At 41.8% G+C, this 20,101-nt stretch overlaps 1 protein-coding gene across 2 annotated transcripts in view; it reads right to left on the bottom strand.

The window, feature by feature from the left end:
- The window catches only part of KAT7 (lysine acetyltransferase 7), a 37,557-nt gene that overhangs the window by 6,938 nt on the left and 10,518 nt on the right, over positions 1-20,101 (bottom strand). The window contains exons 5-11 of one of the 2 annotated variants that reach the window (XM_012463488.2): positions 17,469-17,551; positions 13,766-13,855; positions 11,447-11,545; positions 7,134-7,244; positions 5,004-5,195; positions 1,566-1,655; positions 1,235-1,375 (exon numbers count right to left, since the gene is read on the bottom strand). In XM_012463488.2, coding sequence (XP_012318911.1) covers positions 1,235-1,375; positions 1,566-1,655; positions 5,004-5,195; positions 7,134-7,244; positions 11,447-11,545; positions 13,766-13,855; positions 17,469-17,551 — 806 coding nt within the window. The remainder of the gene's footprint in view (positions 1-1,234; positions 1,376-1,565; positions 1,656-5,003; positions 5,196-7,133; positions 7,245-11,446; positions 11,546-13,765; positions 13,856-17,468; positions 17,552-20,101) is intronic. The other variant, XM_012463489.2, reaches the window with a different exon arrangement.

Here is a 20,101-nt window from a genome sequence, read left to right as displayed (position 1 = left end):
TGGAAATAGCAGTGATTGCTAACAATTTCTTTTCAGGATAATGCAAACTGGGTTGACTGCACAACTCTGTAAATACACTATAAACCACTAAATCGTACCCTTTCAGTACATGAATTTATGGTGTATGAATTATATTTCAATCAAGTTGTTATACTAAAAGTCATAAACAAAATCTGGCCTTGGTCCGGACATGGTGGTGCACACCTGTAACCCACCACTTTGGGAGATCGAGGTGGGTGGATCGCTTGAGGTCAGGAGTTTGAGACCAGCCTGGCCAACATGGTAAAACACCATCTCTACTAAAAACACACACAAAATTAGCCAGGTGTGGTGGCGGATGCCTGTTATCCCAGCTACTCAAGAGGCTGAGGCAGGAGGGTCACTTGAACCCAGAGGTGGAGGTTGCAGTGAGTCGAGATCATGCCGCTGCACTCTAGCCTGGGGAACAGAGTGAGACTCTGTCTCAACAAAAGTAAGAAAGAAAAAAAAAAATCTAGCCTTGGGTCTTTAAAAGGCACAGTGGTGTTATCACTGAAGGGACTGTGCTAGAAGGAGCCCAGCTAAACAATCAGGCTAAAGGAGTATATTCCTGGTTTTAAGCTAGTAACACAGAGGCAGGCAAAGCCAGGAGAGTTGGCTTGACTATAAGATGTGGGCTTGTAGGTTACTAGGGAGGGCTCTGCCCAGTCACTAATAGGCAGCTCCAGTCCACAAGTCTAGAAACGAATGAACCAGAGCTTTTAATAAAAACTGCATTTTCGCCGGGCGCAGTGGCTCACGCCTGTAATCCCAGCACTTTGGGAGGCCGAGGCGGGTGGATCACGAGGTCAAGAGATTGAGACCATCCTGGTCAACATGATGAAACCCTATCTCTACGAAAAATACAAAAAATTAGCTGGGCATGGTGGCGAGTGCCTGTAATCCCAGCTACTCAGGAGGCTGAGGCAGGAGAATTGCCTGAACCCAGGAGGCGGAGGTTGCGGTGAGCCGAGATTGCGCCATCGCACTCCAGACTGGGTAACGAGAGCAAGACTCCGTCTCAAAAAAAAACTGCATTTTCATTAAACAATCTTTGATACATGTGTTTGCCTTTTGTAAAAAATTTATTTAAGGGAAGGGGTGTCATCAATGCCCAGAGTACAGCTTCTTCCTGTCACTGATTTTAGCCCCCCGACTGCCAACATTGATCACCCTGCTCTGGCTACTGGCTTCTTCATCTCCAGATCCTGCTTACCTTGGAAAAATATCCAATCAGGTGACAGCCAGTGTTGTCCGCCTCTGTCATAACATAGAACAGGAAGGGTTCCACATCATAATATAATGTCTTGTGGTCCAGAAAAAGTTTGGCCAACAGGCACAGGTTTTGGCAGTAGATCTGGAAGCAGAGAAACAGAATTCATGTGTGGACCACTGATTCCTAGACAGATAAAGGCCTAAAATTCACAAACATACCATAATTGTTCATGAAACATGTCCTCACAAGGTGTGACAGAGACAAAATACATTTCTTCTGAAACACCTGAATATACAACATTAAATTCCTTTCTAAAGTCACCACTTTTTACCTTGTTTTTCTTGCCATCCACTTCAAACACGGAGATTGAACCTTTGCGATATATCTCATCACCAGGTGGGTGTTTCCACACACACTTGGCCTGCAAGACAATGAAATTCACGTCAGGGAACCAAAGCCTCCCAACAAGACTGCTCCTCAAAAGCGAAAAAGAGTGACAGGTCAACTCTGGTTAACGAGCTACAGGACAGTCGGACAAGTTGAGAACATACAGCAAAACAGAGATTTTTTTCGATAAAACAAAGGCTTCCAAAATCATTTGAATATATTTATAACACTTTTATAGCAATCTGGAACTAAGTATTCTGGATTACATTCTGGCACTGCTTTATCCCAGGAGATTAAAATCACTCACTACATAAAGGCCAAATAAATAAGAATACCTTTGCTTATTACCAAATGCCTCAAGCCAACAGGAAATTCTTAAGCAGCTTATTTCCAGAAGGTTAGGGTGGCTAAGTACTTTACTCTCTAAGGTACTCTTAAGGTACTCTAAGTACCTTTACCCATAACTTCTCATTACCACCTAATCATTATGGTCTTCTTTGTTCAGATTAGAAAACCCACTCACAATGGTAAAAACCATGCACCACTACCTATCAGCCCTTCTCTCCTGCAACTGCATTCCCTTTGTTGCATAAGGAAATTAAGAGAAAGTCCTGTGACTTAGAAAAAAAAAAAAATGGCAAGGCAGCCTGGATGAGCAGCAGAAAGCTAGGGTCACTTGACCACAAGGGGGCACAAAGTACCCCCTTTTCCTCAAGCCTCAAGTGCTAATTATTTTAATGCAGCCCGCCAGCCAGCCAGCCAATCATCTGCTGTTAAGTAGGTGAATTCTTTTAAAAGCTTACATTTAAAAATGTTGTATAAGGCCAGGCACCGTGGCTCATGCCTGTAATCCTAACACTTGAGAGGCTGAGGTGGGCAAATCACCTGACGTCAGGAGTTCGAGACCAGACTGGCCAACCCCATCTCTACTAAAAGTACAAAAATTAGCCGGGCATGGTGGCAGATGCCTGTAATCCCAGCTACCTGGGAGGCTGAGGCAGGAGAATTGCTTGAACCCAGGAGGTGGAGGCTGCAATGAGAGGAGATAGCACTGGCACCACTGCACTCCAGCCTAGGTGACAGAGCAAGACTGCCTCAAATAAAAAAAAGGTATTTACAAGTATAGATATATAAAACTCTTTTTTGAGATTAGGGTCTCCTCTGTCACCCAGGACGAAGTGCAGTGGCACAATCATAGCTCACTGCAGCCTTGAACTCCTGGGCTCAAAAAATCCTCCCATGTATGTAAGATTATAGGTGCACAGCACCATGCCTGATTAGTTAATTTTCAAAACTGTTTTTGAAGCAACAGGGAGTCACTATTTTACCCAGACTGGTCTCAAATTCCTGGCCTCAAGCACTTCTCCCAGTTCAGCCTCCCAAACGGCTGGGATTACAGATGTGAGCCACCGCACCTGGCCCATGAAACACTTTCTATTAAGCAATTTTACTGTGACTCTTTTTGTCAACTCAAGAAGCATGTTCCAATTTGTCACACGTAAACCCAAATATTTATTAAGTGGAATCCCTCCAAGAAAGTTCCACCTGTAGCTTGTTCCTATCTCTGCCCCTTTACTGATGCTGGCTCTTCCCAACAATAATCAAACTAATGCAACAATTATTATCTGTCTAGAAACAGAAGCCAAGCCAAAGGAAGACCATTTCATTTCAGTGATCACACCTGAAGCAATGGGAATCAGAACAGGCATGGGTAAAATAGGTATTTCCTGAAATCTAATTTTTAGAGCACATAATACAGTAGATTTTCAAATACTCAGAATGTTTATTTGATCCTCAGATTTATTTAGACCCTTTGTTTTTCTCCTTCTACTACTATTTCTTGCCCTTTTGGCTATTTCATTGGTTAGTGTCACTTAACCAGAAACAAAAGGGAAAAAAAGGCATAAATGGTAAGCAGTTTACATCAATAAAAACACCAGCTTTGCTTTCACATAGTAAAACCATTTTATTTTATCTCCATGGACTGCCATCTGTTCGTGCCCCTCCTCTGACCCCATTATTCCCTGTGTACTGGTATCTCTAGCAGTCCCCGCCAATCACCTCCCCTCCATTACTCTAGCTCCATGCAGTCAAGTAGCCAGAGCCTGGAGAACCTGAGTCAAAGCAACAGTTCTGGGCCCCAAATCTACAGACCATGTGCTCCTGAACTGGGAACATAGAAAAGCAGTATCACCAACCAAACTGGGGAGAAGAGTTTAATGACAGAAATCACAAGAAGCCTGCTCAGCACATAGAAATCCTGGAAAATAAAAAGGAAGGGGAAGAAAAAAGAGACACCCCAAAGGCCTTAGAGCCAAATTATATTGTGACTATAAGAACAAGGGCCTGGCACGATGGCTCACACCTGTAATCCCAGCACTTTTGGGAGGCCCAGGTAGGTGGATCACAAGGTCTAGAGAGATCGAGACCATCCTGGCCAACATGGTAAAACCCCGTCTCTACTAAAAACACAAAAATTAGACAGGCATGGTGGCATATGCCTGTAGTCCCAGCTACTCAGGAGCTTGAAGCAGGAGAATCGCTTGAACCCAGGAGGTGGAGGTTGCAGTTAGCTGAGATCGTGCCACTGCACTCCTGCCTGGGCAACAGAACGACACTCCATCTCAAAAAAAAAAACAAAAAAACAAGACAACAAAAAAAGTCTTCTCTGTCTGAAAGGCCAATCTAATCACCCCTTCCCCTGCTCCCAACCCTTGCTCCATGGCAGAAATTCCCCTTAAGACAAAGCTTCTGTATTCCATAACAGAGGGGGAAAAATGGCTTTTTTTTTTAAGCTGCAAAAAATCTCGTAAACATATTTGTCAACAATAACATATTCATTAGGAAATAATAGATTATTAGGAAAAAGAGGGTAAGGCACCAAAGGACCTATTCTGCTACTTTCATAACCCAGGCTGATCTCCCTTAAATTTTAGGGTAAGTACCTATTCAACATATGTTTCCTGGGCATCAGTTGTCCACACTAGTTACTAGGGATATGAAGGTGAGCCATGCTGTCCCTGCTCTGCCTAATGAAGTCTGTATTTTCATCTAGTTTGGGACACACAAAACCTGTGGGCAGAAGTAATTCATATTCCAAGCAGGAAATGCAGAGGAGTAGGCAGCAAGAACAAAAGACAGGAAGATGTACATGACAGGATGTGGTAAGGGCCCTCAGCTGCTTTGGGTGGCACCCAGCACCAGTCATGCTTCAGGCTCTACACCGTGCCTTGAACTGTGGCCTTCCATTTCCTGTGCCTTCGTCCTACTGCTGAGAATCACCGAGAAGGTGCCTGAACAGATGTCATCGCTATGGCAAAATCTAGAGATCCTACAGCTTACTGCCATCACGGTCAAAGCAGAGGAACCCAAGACAACTCACCATGTGCCGGCGGAGTATCGTTTGGCTCTTCATATATTTTAAACAGAATTCACACATATAGAGACGTCCCAGCCGTGCATATTCTTCAGGATAGGGAGAATGGTACCATGTATCAAGCTCATAGCGGCCAAAAGCAATTGTTTTAATCATGTTGCTTCCCTCTGTTATTTGGCCTTGCAGCCTTAACTTCTCCTATTGCCAAGAAATCAAAGGTCAAAGGAGGATTAAAATTTATTATCTTTGTTTTTAGGCAGGGCACGGTGGTTTCTGTAATCCCAACACTTTGGGAGGCTAAGACGGACAGATCACTTGAGGCCAGGAGTCCAAGACCAGCCTGGCTAAAATGGCAAAACCCCACCTCTACTAAACATAAAACAATTAGCCAGGTGTGGTGGCGAACACTTGTAATCCCAGCTACTTGGGAGATTGAGGCAGAAGAATCACTTAACCCAGGAGGCGGAGGTTATGGTGAACAGAGATCACGCCACTACACTCCAGCCTGGGAGACACAGTGAGACTCTGTTTTAAAAAATAAATAAATAAATAAATAAACAAAGAATACCTTTCTTTTTAAAAGCATGTGTACATGCCACCATGCTAGGCTATGAAAAAAATCAGACAGATTTGGCTTCTACTCATGAGAATTTACACTAAAGAGAGCTACATGAAAAATCAGACAGGCATATAGAAAACTTACTACCCATACTGCCCAGAGCACAGATCTCAAAAGAGGGGTTTCTCCGCTACCTCCCACATTCTGGGCCTCACCAGAATGAGACCTTGGAAACTTTATTTTTATCAGCCTAGACTAAACTGAATTATCAAGAAAGTCATCACAGATACAAACTCTCAATCCTTATAAAGTATTCTAAAACTAAACAAAATGTTGACTTAGAATCTACCTTAAAGTAAGCTTCTGCAGAAGCTTTTATAAAACTATATGAATCTCTATGACATACATCTACAATGGCCACTTAGAAAAAAAAGTAGGCCCTTTAAAAATTATTTTTGAAATGTGCATGATAATTCTGGAATCTAAACTCTAGGAAGTAGAAAATATTTCTGGCTGGGTGTGGTGGAATGCCTGTAGTCCCAGCTACTCAGGAGGCTGACATGGGAGAATCCACTTGAGCAAGGGAGGTCGAGGCTGCAGTGAACCATGAAGGTATCACCGCACTCCAGTTTGGGCAACAGAGTAAAGACCTTCTCTCAGAAGAAAAAAAAAAAACTTTTTTTTTTTTGGATATGCTCTGAGTTGGCTACAGAAGAATCATAGTTTGTAAGCACAACAGGTGTAAAGTTGTGAAAGGTTAGCCTAGGAAATACTCCATGCAGGAATAGGATAGGGAAAACCAGCATCAGCAACAGCCCAGTCCAGCCAAGGGTAGCCAGAAAATCCTGCCTCCACCAAGTTTTCAACAAGTCTAGTATTTGATACAATTTTTTTTTTAAATACGAGGCGGTAGTGGGTGGAGATGAGATTCACTTTAAAAGCTGAGCTTCCCTGAACACATTTAATCTGTTTATCAGAGGTATACTCAATCACCAGAATTTTCTTCAAGCAAAATTGTTAAAAATTCTGCCTAGGACAGCAAAACTCAGTATAAACTAGCTCTAAATAAAGATCAGAATGGAAAACCAATCTATCAAACTTGCCTATGTCAAAGACTAATTCTAAAATATCTGACAACAGCCTTTTCCATTATTCCCCTTCACTGCTATTTTCATTCTTAGTGCAGAGGAAACCTTGCAAAAGGGGAGTTCCTGTTGGGATTAAGAAAACAACAGAGATGAGTCTCTCCTAGGCTACAGGTTCTCAGAATTGCAAATTGCCCAGCTGAGACAAAGGAGAGCCTTCTGTTTTATCCAGCCTCACCAGCTCTAGCCAAACTGGTACTTCCAGGAGCTGAGGTGGAAAGGAAGGAATAAAAAAAGGAAAGGAGGAGGGGTGATTCATTTTAAATCTGAATGGGAAGGCCAGTCTCCAAAAAGAGACAGCTGGGAGACAGGGAAAGAGATTCAAGAAGCAAGGTACACTTAATTCCCATCAAACTGATTTGCAATCATTTTTCTTGGCAGTTCTAAGCACCTTTCACAAGTGGTCTTCAGTTTGGAGGTTTTAATACTCACCAAATCCTCTGAAGCCCGGGCTTGTGCTCTTCGGAAAAGATCCAAGTCATACTCGCTTGTCAGGTTTTCTAAGAGAGGTTCCCGTGTGTTCCCATAGGTCTGTCTGTGTTCCTAGGAAAATAACCAGAGCATGATACTCTGATACTCTCTGTTTCTAAGAACTTTATTTCAATCCATGCAAACCACACAACCATTTTATTTAGTGCCTACATACTAGGTGCTAGGGACTGAGCACAAGACATACTTATCAAGTTAATGCCAGAACACTCCCACTACCCACCCCAGTGAATCTGGAGAGGAAATGCTCCCACATCTCCGGAAGGGAGCTTCATTCTTCTGTCTCTAAATGGATGCACTTCGAGGATCATTATGCCTCCGTTCCTTCATGTAAAAATGTGCATGACAGTACAAATAAATAAAGTACAACAAACCCAGAGACACTACAAATTCCCAGAATCCTGAGATCTGGAAGGAGCTTTGGTGGATACTCCCCAATTTAAAAACAAAACAAACAAAAACCAGATTCTCTAAGCCTTAGTGTCTAAGAGTTTAGACTGAAAAGATCTGCGGGAAGGGATGGGCAGGGGCAGCTGGATGAAGCAGTCCTTTGTAACTTCTTTCACTTGAATAGCCGCAGCCACCACTACACTGTCTGCAAAAGGCGTACTACTCTCACTTTAAAACTCCAGTCCACATGTACAGGAAAAATAGGCTGGAATCTTTAAAAAATGCCTTTCTAAATATTAAGCAAGAATGAAACAGGGAAAAGTCACAGAAAATTAAAAGCAAGAAAATAATCCAATCTTAAATAATTTCCCAATCTTACCATGGCAGTCACTACAAGAATCCTTTCCAGGAAAGAAATTCTACAAAGGAAACTTCCCTTTTAAACCTTTGATTTTAGCCCTTCCCACTCTGTTCTAGGCTCCACCTCTCATCCAGAGAATAGGAGATAATGGTAGTTAAGTGGAGTGGATGGATTATCCCAGGAAAACATTATGGATTTCACACATATATTAGCATATGAAGACATCATTCATCAGTATCTTTATCCCTATTAAAATTTTTTCTAGTTAATCTGGTTCCATCTGCTGTGAATCTTTTTAAATTTGGACTCTGTCATCTAAGATTTGGGTTCAAAGCATTAGTTATTTCTTCTAGTTTGAGGAACAACTGGGGAAAAAAGAGCTTGAAAAAATCCTAGCCAGCATTTTTATCAAGAAGGTTGGATCCTAATAACCTATCCCAAATTATTGAAAAGCAGTTGTTTGTTAAGATTAAAAATTTCAGGAACTTTTACTTCAGACATTTTCTACCCGTATAATTTTGGGCAAATTACCTCTCTCAGTCTTAGTTTTCCTGTATATAAAATAGGGGAAATACCACTATCATCCTGAACTGTTACGAAGATCAAAGGCACATTACAACCACAGTGCTGAGCGCTCATCACTCGACAGGTGGTATCATTGTCTTATACACTTCTAACCAGTCTGCAGAGAGAAACAGTGAACAAGACTGGGGCAAGCAAACAACCTGGTACCCTATGGCCCACTACTAAAGCCCTCACTCTACAAACTAACACAGTCTGGTGTAAAGGTCTAACTACAAATTCACCCCACGACCCATCACACACTGGCCTATGTCCACTTATTCCTAAAATTATCATTTAAGACAGTGATGACTATCAAAAAAGTAAATACACGCCAGGCGCGATGGCTCACGCCTGTCATCCCAGCATCTTGCGAGGCCGAGGTGGGCAAATGAGGTCAGGAGTTCAAAACCAGTCTGAGCAACATGGTGAAACCCTGTCTCTACTAAAAATATGAAAATCAGCTGGGTGTGGTGGCCCATGCTTATTATTCCAGCTACTTGGGAGGCTGAGGCAGGAGAATTATTTGAACCCAGAACTGGGGAGGCAGAGGTTGCAGTGAGCTGAGATTGCACCACTGCTGCACTCTAGCCTGGGTGACAGAGTCAGACTCTGTCTCAAAAAAAAAAGTAAATACAGTCATCCCTTGAGATCCCTGGGGGACCAGTTCCAGGAATATCCCCTAACCTCCCTGCATATAACAAAATCGATGGATGCGCAAGTCTCTTATGTAAAATGACGTCATATTTGCATATAACCTGGGTACATCCTGTAGTATACTTTAAATCATCTTTAGATTACTTATAATATGATGTAAATGCCACGTAAATAGCAGTTACACTGTGCTATTTCATAAACAATGACAAGAAAAAGTCTGTACATATTCAGTACACACACACACACACACACTCTTCTCCCCCAAGTATTTCTGATCCATGTTTGGTTAAATCCAAGGGAACAAAATCCATGGATACAAAGGGTCAACTATACATAGTCTGGCATATTTTTGTCATAGTGAAACCATGCTCTAAGTCTTCACAAGCCCTACATTTAAGAATCTATTCTAATGGTTAAATAAGAAAACATTCCAGGCTGGGCACGGTGGCTCACGCCTGTAATCCCAGCACTTTGGGAGGCAGAGGCAGGTGGATCACGAGGTCAAGAGATCGAGACCATCCTGGTCAACAAGGTGAAACCCCGTCTCTACTAAAAATGCAAAAATTAGCTGGGCATGGTGGCGCGTGCCTGTAGTCCCAGCTACTCGGGAGGCTGAGGCAGGAGAATTGCTTGAACCCAGGAGGCAGAGGTTGCAATGAGCCGAGATCGCGCCATTGCACTCCAGCCTGGGTAACAAGAGTGAAACTCTGTCTCAAAAAAAAAAAAAGAAAAAAAGAAGAAAAAAAGAAAACATTCCAATTCTATTAAAAAAAAAAACCCTAAAATGTCAGAAAAAGCCTAAAAGAGCAATCATAAAGAAGAATGAAATCACATCCTTTGCAGCAACAAGGATGCAGCTGGAGGCCATTACCCTAAGCAAATTAACAACAAAACAGAAAACCAAACACAACGTGTTCTCACTTACGAGTGGGAGCTAACCACTGGGTACAGAGGGACACAAAGAAGGCAACACTAAACACTGAGGATTCCAAAAGTGGGGAGAGGGACAAGGGTCGAAAAACTACCTTTCAGGTGCTATGTTCACTACCTGGGTGACAGGATCATCAGAAGCCTAAGTCTTAGCAACACACAACAGATTTATCTAACAAACCTGCACATGTAGCCCCTTATCTAAAATTTAAAATAAATACTTGAAAAAAAAGACTGAAAGAACACACACCAAAATGTTAAGCAGCGGTTTCCATCTTGAAGAACAATTTTTTATTGGAATGTTTCTTCTCTACATTTTCAGTAGTAAGCATGTATTAATACATTTAGAATAAAATATTTTCCTAAAAAAAGATGTTTAAGTGAAAAGACAGAATCTAAAGTGCTACATACAGTAAGAAGCTAATTATGTAAATAAGGGATTGTGAAAAAGCTAGGATATATCCAAAAACACTAACTGTGGCTATTTTTAAGTAGTAGGATTTGTTTTCTTTCTTTTCTTTTCTTTTTTTTTTTTTGTTTTTGTTTTTGAGACAGAGTTTCACTCGTTACCCAGGTTGGAGTGCAATGGCGCGATCTCGGCTCACTGCAACCTCCGCCTCCTGGGTTCAGGCAATTCTCCTGTCTCAGTCTCCTGAGTAGCTGGGATTACAGGCATGCGCCACCATGCCCAGCTAATTTTTTGTATTAGTAGAGACGGGGTTTCACCATGTTGACCAGGATGGTCTCGATCTCTTGACCTCGTGATCCACCCGCCTCAGCCTCCCAAAGTGCTGGGATTACAGGCTTGAGCCACCGCGCCCGGCCAGGATTTGTTTTCTTCCACATACTTTGCTTAATCACTCTAAATTCTCTTACAAATGTATATCACTTCTAAAGTTAGAAAAAAAATGTTATAATACTACAAGAAGATCTACTATAGAATATTCACCCAATTAATACCTTTTAATCATAGAGGAAATCTACTTTTCCATTAAAATAAGCAGCCTACTATTAAGCTTGAATATTTTTCTTCAGATATCTCCAGTGCCACAGCATGTGTTCTAGTGGGTAAATTTGACCCTTTAAGATGAAAGTAAAATTTATGAACAACTAGAGGGTCAATTTTTTTTTTAATCTAAATTCTAATTGTATTTCATTTTCCTAAGACCTCCTGTTTCCACTCTCAACAACTCAGTTTCGGGGATGAAATAAATTTTAAATGTCATAGAGGAATCACTTGGTAGTCACATGTAGAGAATAGTAAATGGCAAATCTGAAAGGCAGAAGCTCAGAAAGCAAAAGGAATCAAATGTGAGAGCAGGAGCTCATGCTCATTAAATATTTAACTTTTCCTCACCATATATTTCTCTTTCTGTTCTTTGCTCAGTCCGGAATTTCTTTTCTTCCTGAGTTCAGCCACTTTTTCCTTATATCGAAGCTGCCTCTCTGTTGGTGCCTAAAAAGAAATAGGAGAAAACTGAAAAGCTCGCTAGAAAACTCATTATGAAGCTAAGCTGCAAAATGAAAGTGCCAAGGCCCAGTGCGTTGGCTCACGCCTGTAACCTCAGCACTTTGGGAGGCCGAGGCAGGCAGACCACCTGAGGTCTGGCCAACATAGTGAAACCTTGTCTCTACTAAAAATACAAAAATTAGCCGGGCGTAGTGGTGCGTGCCTGTAATCCCAGCTACTCAGGAGGCTGAGGCGGGAGAATCACCTGAACCCAGGAGGCAGAGGTTGCAGTGAGCTGATCATGCCACTGCACTCCAGCCTGGGAGACAGAGAGAGACTCCATCTCAAAAATAAAAATAAAAAAGTACCAAAATGTTTTAAAATTTTTAAAGAGAAAAAAATGACAGAAATGTTCTAGCCACACTGCAAATCATATGGCAATTTTATTTTATTCATTATTATTATTGAGGCAGGGTGTCGCTCTGTTGCCTAGGCTATAATGGAACACCACAATCATGGCTCACTGCAACCTCTACCTCCTGGGCTCAAGCCATCCTCCTGCTTCAGCCTTCCAAGTAACTGGGACTACAGGTGTGTACCACCAGGCCTGGCTAATTTTTTCATGAATATGGCAATTTAAAAATTCTAAATCAGGTTCTCATCACCCCACTACCTTTATTGCCAATTAAATATAGGTTCAGAAATACAAACTTATTTTAATATTAACATAAACCAAGGATGGACATCTCCACCAAAGCAACAAGAATAAAATTAAGATCATTTCAACTAATCATTTATAGATATAGAATGGTTACTGTTTTCCAGTTAATGCTAATGGATCTGATCAACAGTGGTACAAAACTTCATTTGCATATATCCATTTAAATAGAAAAACTGAATAAGAATAAAACCCAAGGCTGGGCGTGGTGACTCATGCCTGTAATCCCAGCACTTTGGGAGGCTGAGGAGGGTGGATTACTGGAGGTCAGGAGTTCAAGACCATCCTGGCCAACATGGTGAAATCCCGTCTCTACTAAAAATACAAAATTAGCTGGGAGTGGTGGCATGCTCAGCTACTCGGGAGGCTGAGGCAGGAACATCGCTTGAACCTGGGAGGTGGAGGTTGCAGTGAGCACTCCAGCCTGAGCAAAAAGAGAGAAACTCCATCTCAAAAAAAAACAAAAACAAAAACAAAAAAACCAGAATAAAACCCAAGATAGACAAGGAAGAAAGTGTAGTTACCACTTACAGGGTGCTCTTTACCTGCCAAGCACTGGGTATTTAACACACATAATTTGGCTGACTGCCCTTCAAGGTAGGCATTATTCACCTCTGCTTATTAACGAAGAAGTAACGTTTAGGGAGGTTAGCTGACCTCCCCAGGACAACATAGCTAGAGTTACAGAATCGGTATTCAAATTCAGATCTGTTTGGCTCCAAAGCCAAACTTCTTCCTCATCACTGTACATCTCTGCTTTCCACCAATAATCTAACTGTAAAAACGGACACCTAAATGATGAACAAAACATAATTTGTGACAAAGGCTGACATTTTGAGAGCACTACAAAGGGAATATATGAGGAAGAAATTCAGTAACAGTGGGAGAGAATCTGGAAAAAATTCCTACAACAGCTGAGAATTGCACAGGCCTTGAAAGAAAATACAATCTCTTCTCGGTAGAGGGATAGCGTTCCAGGCAGGAAAACAGCAAGAGTAAAGACCAAAGCCATTTAGGGAAGAGCAAGGAATTAAGTGCAAACCGTGTGGCGTGAATGTTCAGAGAGGCAGGAGGAGGATTAGGACTAAGCCAGGATGCTTCCTACAAACCAAGGGAAGAGACAAGTAGAAGAAAAATGACACAGTCAACAAGTGTCAAATGCTGAGAAGTTACTGGTGGCCTTGGGAAGGTGCTAGCAGAGTGGAGAGGTCTGAAAGCAAGCTACAATAGTCTAAAAAAAGATGCGAAGTGAGGAAATGAAGCAGCATGAGTCATCTTTTGAATAATCAGAATAATCTATTACTACGACGACTATAGACAGCATGATTCCCTCATTCATGAGGTAGAAGTGTCTGCTTTGTGAAACTTTACTATTTGAAAAACAAACGTGATTCTAAGTTTACATCTTGAAGAAATACCACAGGAAATGAGGCATAGATATGCCTGAAGATAATTATAGAGGAGATCCAAGAAATGGACCTCAAACTATGGCCAGCGCTTTCACAAACCTGGTGCCTGGTTGCATGCCTGTTGTTGTCATCTTGCCTGTGAGACAGCATCCTTTCTTCTATCTGCTTATCCCGGCTCTGTGCTCTCACCTGCAACCATCAACAACGTCAATAAATCCACCTGCTTCTAAGACTACGTTTACTTAAAGCATAAGAATACAGTAATAATGCCTTGAATTTATGTTGTACTTTACTTTCAGAGGGTCTTTACACCTATTATCACAATCTCTACAAGAAAGAGATAAGGCAAGCTTCACATTCTGCCTTCTCAGCCAATAACAGAATCAGAGAAGTTGAAATGATCACAGCTAAATAATGGGATCACTAAGATTTTAATCATGTCTGATGACTCTGAGCCTGGACTCTTCCCAAGGTATAATAAATAAGAAAAAGCATGAGGAAGTTCAAGAATAGAGTAAGGAAGTACAAAGAAAACATTAGAAAACCTGGGTTTGGGCTGGGCACGGTGGCTCATGCCTGTAATCCCAGCACTTTGGGAGGCCGAAGTAGGCGGATCACCTGAGGTCAGAAGTTTGAGACCAGCCTGGCCAACATGGTGAAACCCCATCTCTACTAAAAATACAAAAAATTAGCTGGGCATGATGCCGGGCGCATGTAGTCCCAGCTGCTTGGGTGGCTGAGGCAGAAGAATTGCTTCAACCTAAGAGGTGGAGGTTGCAGTGAGCTGAGATCACACCACTGCACTGCAGCCTGGACAACAGAGTGAGACTCCATCTCAAAAAAAAAAAAAAGAAAAGAAAACCTGGGTTTGACCACATGTGGTGCCTCACATCTGTAATCCTAGCACTTTGGGAAGCCAAGATGGGCAGATCACTTGAGGCCAGGAGTTCAAGACCAGCCTGGAAACATGGTAAAACCCCATCTCTACTAAAAATACAAAAATTAGCCAGGCGTGATGGTGCACACCTGTAATCCCAGCTACTTGAGAGGCTGAGGCATGAGAATCACTTGAACCCAGGAGGCAGAGGTTGCAGTAAGCAGAGATTACGCCACTGCATTCCAGCCTGGGCAACAGAAAGACTCTGTCTCAAAAAAAAAAAAAAAAAACCTGGGTTCAAGTCTCCAGGGAACCTTAACTGTGTAGTTACGTGACCTCAGAGAAATCACATCAGCTTTCAATAGTTTCTGCTTCATAATCTAGGAATCGGAAGCTGACATCCAACTGCTTATTCCACTTCACCACTAAAACTCAGCATGGTCAAAACAGAACAACTGGCGTTTCTCCACAAATCTGCTCTACCCCAAATCCTCCCAATATTAACAAATGAAAATACTGTCTGAATAGCTGATCAGGTCAACAACTTGAATGTTATCCTAGATTCTTCTCTTTTCTCACACCTCACATCAAATCCATCAGCAAGCCTAACGTGTTGCTCCACTCTCAAACGTATCCTGAATCCAACCTAGTCTTAGAATTGCTGCCCATACAAAGCTAGTCCAGGACACCAACTACTGCCTGAACTTCCACGCAGTCTCCCAACCACCCTACCCTGCATCAACTCTTGTCCCCACACTCCATTCTCTATATTAGCAAGCCTTCAGTTTTAAAAAGTGTGCATAAAATCCTATTGTGCCTTTCTTAAAGCGCCCAAATGCTTCCCATTCTATCAGAACAAAAATATATTCCTGTGCCAAGGTCCACAGGTCCTTTGTGATCTGGATCCAGCCATACACAACCTACTTGCATTCAGCCTCTCAAACCCATCAGTTTAACCACACCTCATGGCCTTTGTACTTGCTGTTCCTTCCACTTAGGTATCTTTTCTCCTAGATCTTTATACAACTGCTTCTTCCATCATCCATATCCCAGATCAAATGACAACTCCTCAGGAAGGTCTTCCAGAACGACCCTGGGAAAAGAAGTTCTATCCCTACCCTCACCCCCAAAAACAGTCACTCTCTGTATCATTCATCTTTTTTTCTCACAATATTTATCACTGCACAAAATTACTTATTAATTTGAAGGCTTACGTTGCCACCCCCTATGAGAACATGTGCTTCTGAAATGCAGTCTTTTATTCACTGAATAAATACCTGTATTTGGCACAAGCAGCTATAGAAATATATGACTGAATACAAATAGTAGTATCACTGATTGCAAGAATGTCCTGGGAAACTCAAGAGCAATCATGTATATGCAGGTTCTTCAAAAACACTAGAGCTGTTAATAAATGTGGGGAATTTGTCTAATCTTTCCACTTAAGGATCTACATGTAATAAAAATATATCATCTCAGAAATTCTCCTGATCCTCTATGCACATGTTCCAGTAGTAAAGATGGATTATGCTGAGCCTAATGCCCCTTGCAAAGAAGAGGGAACAAAGAGGGATAAATTCAGAATAGAAATGTTTTCCTTTTGTAGGAATTTTCTTCACCAAACTGAATTTCTTTTTCTAAAATAAACTGCTTAACGTAACATGGTCATATTGCTACAAACCAACAATTTCAAAAGCAATAGACATCTCTGGAAGACTTTTACGTAAAACCATCCATGGTATCAGATTATTATATTTAAAGACAAGTAGTAGAGAACAACTCTCAGAAAGCAGAGATCGCAGTTCTTTTCAGAGAAAGAAGTACCTGAGAAGTCTTGCACGCTTTTAACACAGATGTGGGCAGTTTTTTCTGTTTTGATTTAGTCCCAGACTAATGGGAAGACAATGGGAAGACATACAACTTACTTTTACACAGAGCAGAAGAAACTGCTGCTTATAAAAAGATTTTGAATGAAGAAAGGTAAGAGTGGCGTCATAGACCTTAAAATCCATGTAAGCATGGAAAGTACTACTTGGCTGAAAGACTAAATACACAAAAGAAACTTTCACCCCTGTGGTCTAGCTGTATATAAGAGAATAAATTCCTGACTCAAGGAAAATTAATGTTAGCTAAGGAATCTAACTTTCCTCAGAATGAAATTGGCTCAGACAGGAATAAACCTGTGACCCTGGCCTCATTAGCAAAGTAACAACAACAAAAACAACAATAATACTTTGGTCTAACCAGCTTAGATAACCTGTCCAATACTACCGGAGCAATCTATTTAATTAACAGCATTTTCCACTCTTGCTTCCCCATAATTAGATCTTTGGTTCCATCCTTGGGAATAGCAGCCCACACAGAAACATACAAAACAGGATCTGAGTCTCTACTCTTAAATACATTGTTTCAAAATCCCGAAGGTTATTTAGGAGCTATGTTTCCAGAATTTAAAACACAAATTAGCCAAGAGTAGGTGTGACTGAGAGTAACAAAAAGTAGACAAGAATTATAAAAAGTTTTTAAAAGCAAAATGACTTCACAGATATATCAGAAGAGAACCAAATGCATAAATATTAAGATCACATATTTATGCAAATTAGTCCATAGTGGAATAAGTCCCTAGCAGTTTTCAAAGCCAATTTTCAATAGAAAATATCAATGCACTAGTGGCTGATGTTCCAAATGTTTCATAATCTCCTTCTTAGTTTCTTTCAAAGCACTCATTACATATTACGATTCTCTTGCCTGTTTAACTACTTTTGTTAAAAAAAGCATAGTTGTTTTTTATGTTTCCTCCACTACAATGTAAGTACAAGGACCCTGCCCTTCCTGTGGGCCACTGTATCCCCAGTGTTTAGCAAAGTGCCTGGCAAATGGTAAGCACTCAATAAGTGTATGTTGAATAAATGAGAACACAATTACCTTGCATTCGTCAGCTGAGAGGTTATGATAGAGTGGGCATCCTGAGATGGAGAAGTGTCTCTCATGTTTTCCTGTAAGGTGTCCTGTTAAAGGAGGGAAAACTTAATCTCAAGAAAGAAGACAGGCTTAGAAAGTAGTATGTTTCTCTACGACTTATGCTCTTTAAACTTTCCTACAGAGTTTCAATTTTTTACAAGTATATAATACTCTTAAGGAATAGACTAGGATCAAGAATACTTTGAGGCCCAGTACTGTGGCTCACACCTGTAATTCCAACACTTTGGGAGGCCAAGGTAGGAGGATCACTTGAGCTAGGAGTTCAACACCAGCCCGGGCAACATGGTGAAACCCCGTCTACAAAAAATACAAAAATTAGCTGGGCATGGTGGCACGTGCCTGTAGCCCCAGACACTCGGGGGTAGGAGGATCACTTGAGTCTGGGAGGTGGAGGTTACAGTGAACTGAGTGAGATCACACCACTGCACTCCAGCCTAGGTGACAGAGTGAGACTGACTCAAAAACAAAGAATACTTTGGAAGCTCAGGTTCATACTTTTCAAAGTTCCAATACATTAAAACCAAAGTAAAGTAAACTTTCTCACTCGAGCCCAAGAGTTTGAGACCAGCCGAGCCAACATGGCCGGGCACAGTGGCTCATGCCTGTAATCCCAGCACTTTGGGAGGCCAAGGTGGGTGGACCGCGAGCTCAGGGATGAGCCTGACCAACATGGTGAAACCCTGTCTCTACTAAAAATACAAAAATTAGCCGGGCGTGGTGGCACATGCCTGTAGCCCCAGACACTCGGGAGGCTGAGGTTGGAGGATCACTTAAGCCTGGGAGGCAGAAGTTTCAGTGAGCTGAGATCACACCACTGCACTCCAGCCTAGGTGACACAGTGAGACTCTGACCCAAAAACAAGAATACTTGGGAAGCTCAGGTTCATACTTTTCAAAGTTCCAATACATTAAAACCAAAGTCAAAGTAAACTTTCTCACTCAAGCCCAAGAGTTTGAGACCAGCCTAGCCAAGATGGCAAAACCCTGTCTCTACTAAAAAATACAAAAAATTAGCCAGGTGTGGTGGCACATGCCTGTAATCCTCAGCTACTCAAGTGGCTGGAGCATGAAAATTGCTTCAAACTGGGAGGTGGAGGTTGCAGTGAGCCGAGATCACGCCACTGCACTCCAGGCTGGGTTACAGAGTGAGACTCTGTCTCAAAATAAATAAATAAATAAAAGTAAACGTTCCTCTAATGCAACATATTTTTTACTTACCCTGTGGTCTACCCCATTGAGAGGCTAACTCCTAGGGATAAATAACACAAGCAGGCCCTATTCTGACCTATCTCCTCCTTTCCATTCTGGTCACTCTGCCCCAGGTATATTGGCCTCTAAGTGTTCCTCAAACTGGTTAACTATACTGTTGCCCAGAGCCTTTTGCACTTGCTTTTCTCCCTACCAATAATGCTTATTCTCAAACTTTCAAACAGCAAGTCTCTGCTCAAATGTGACCATATCAGAGTAGCCTTCCCTAGCCAACTACATATATATGTGTCACATATACATATATATGTATACACCCAACTGTATACAAATGTACATATACAAATAACAGCCTACTCTCAGCACTCCCCAGTTTTATTTTCCTTCACAGCATTTATCTCCAGTTGATATATATCTGTCTGTTTGCCTTCCTCAGCTAGACTCTAAGCTCCATGAGAACAGACTTTGACTTGTTCACAGCTACATCCTCATAACTTAAAACAGTGTCCAGCAGATGACCAATATTCAGTAAAGTATCTGCTGAATGATTGGCCAAATATAACACATAAAATAAAAGGAACAATTTAGCAATGCATGTTTAGTAACAAGCAGAAGCTGAGGAAAATTCCTGTTCTTGCAGCATGGCAAGTAGATCCCCTTAAACTCTTTTTTTTTTTGTGACGGAGTCTTGCTCTGTCGCCCAGGCTGGAGTGCAGTGGCGCAATCTTGGCTCACTGCAACCTCCGCTTCCCAGGTTCAAGCGATTCTTCTGCCTCAGCCTCCCGAGTAGCTGGGACCACAGGCACGTGCCACCATGCCCGGCTATTTTTTGTATTTTTAGTAGAGACGGGGTTTCACCATGTTGACCAATATGGTCTCGATCTCTTGACCTCATGATCCACCCGCCTCGGCCTCCCAAAGTGCTGGGATGACAGGTGTGAGCCACCGCGCCCGGGCCCCCTTAAACTCTTAAAGCACATTAGCCATCATCTCTTATATTAGTGTAATATGTTGTCTTTCTTAGTTTTTCACTGTTTATTCCAAGGAAATCAATGAAGGCCTGAAACAATTATCTTCTTTGAGTGACAACTGGTATGGCGTTCAGGAGAACTTTGCTGTATTTATTTATTTTGATGGTATGAAATTATCTGAGAAACTCCTGCTAAGACCAGGAAACGATCCAAATTAAACACTACCGGAAACCACTGGGCATGGTGGCTCACACTTGTAGTCCCAGCTACTTAACAGGCTGAGTAGGGAGGATCACTTGAGCCCAGGAGTTGAAGACCAACCTGAACAACACAGCAAGAACCTCATCCCTAAAAAATAAGGAAAAAAAAAAAAGCCAAGCTTTAAGGCATGTGCCTGTAG

This window comes from Aotus nancymaae, unplaced genomic scaffold (assembly GCF_030222135.1).
Source record: "Aotus nancymaae isolate 86718 unplaced genomic scaffold, 86718_ANA_hifiasm-v0.15.2.pri h1tg000072l, whole genome shotgun sequence".
NCBI classification, from domain to species: domain Eukaryota; kingdom Metazoa; phylum Chordata; class Mammalia; order Primates; family Aotidae; genus Aotus; species Aotus nancymaae.
Note: the sequence above shows the minus strand (reverse complement) of the source record. Positions and strands in the feature narration are given on the sequence as shown.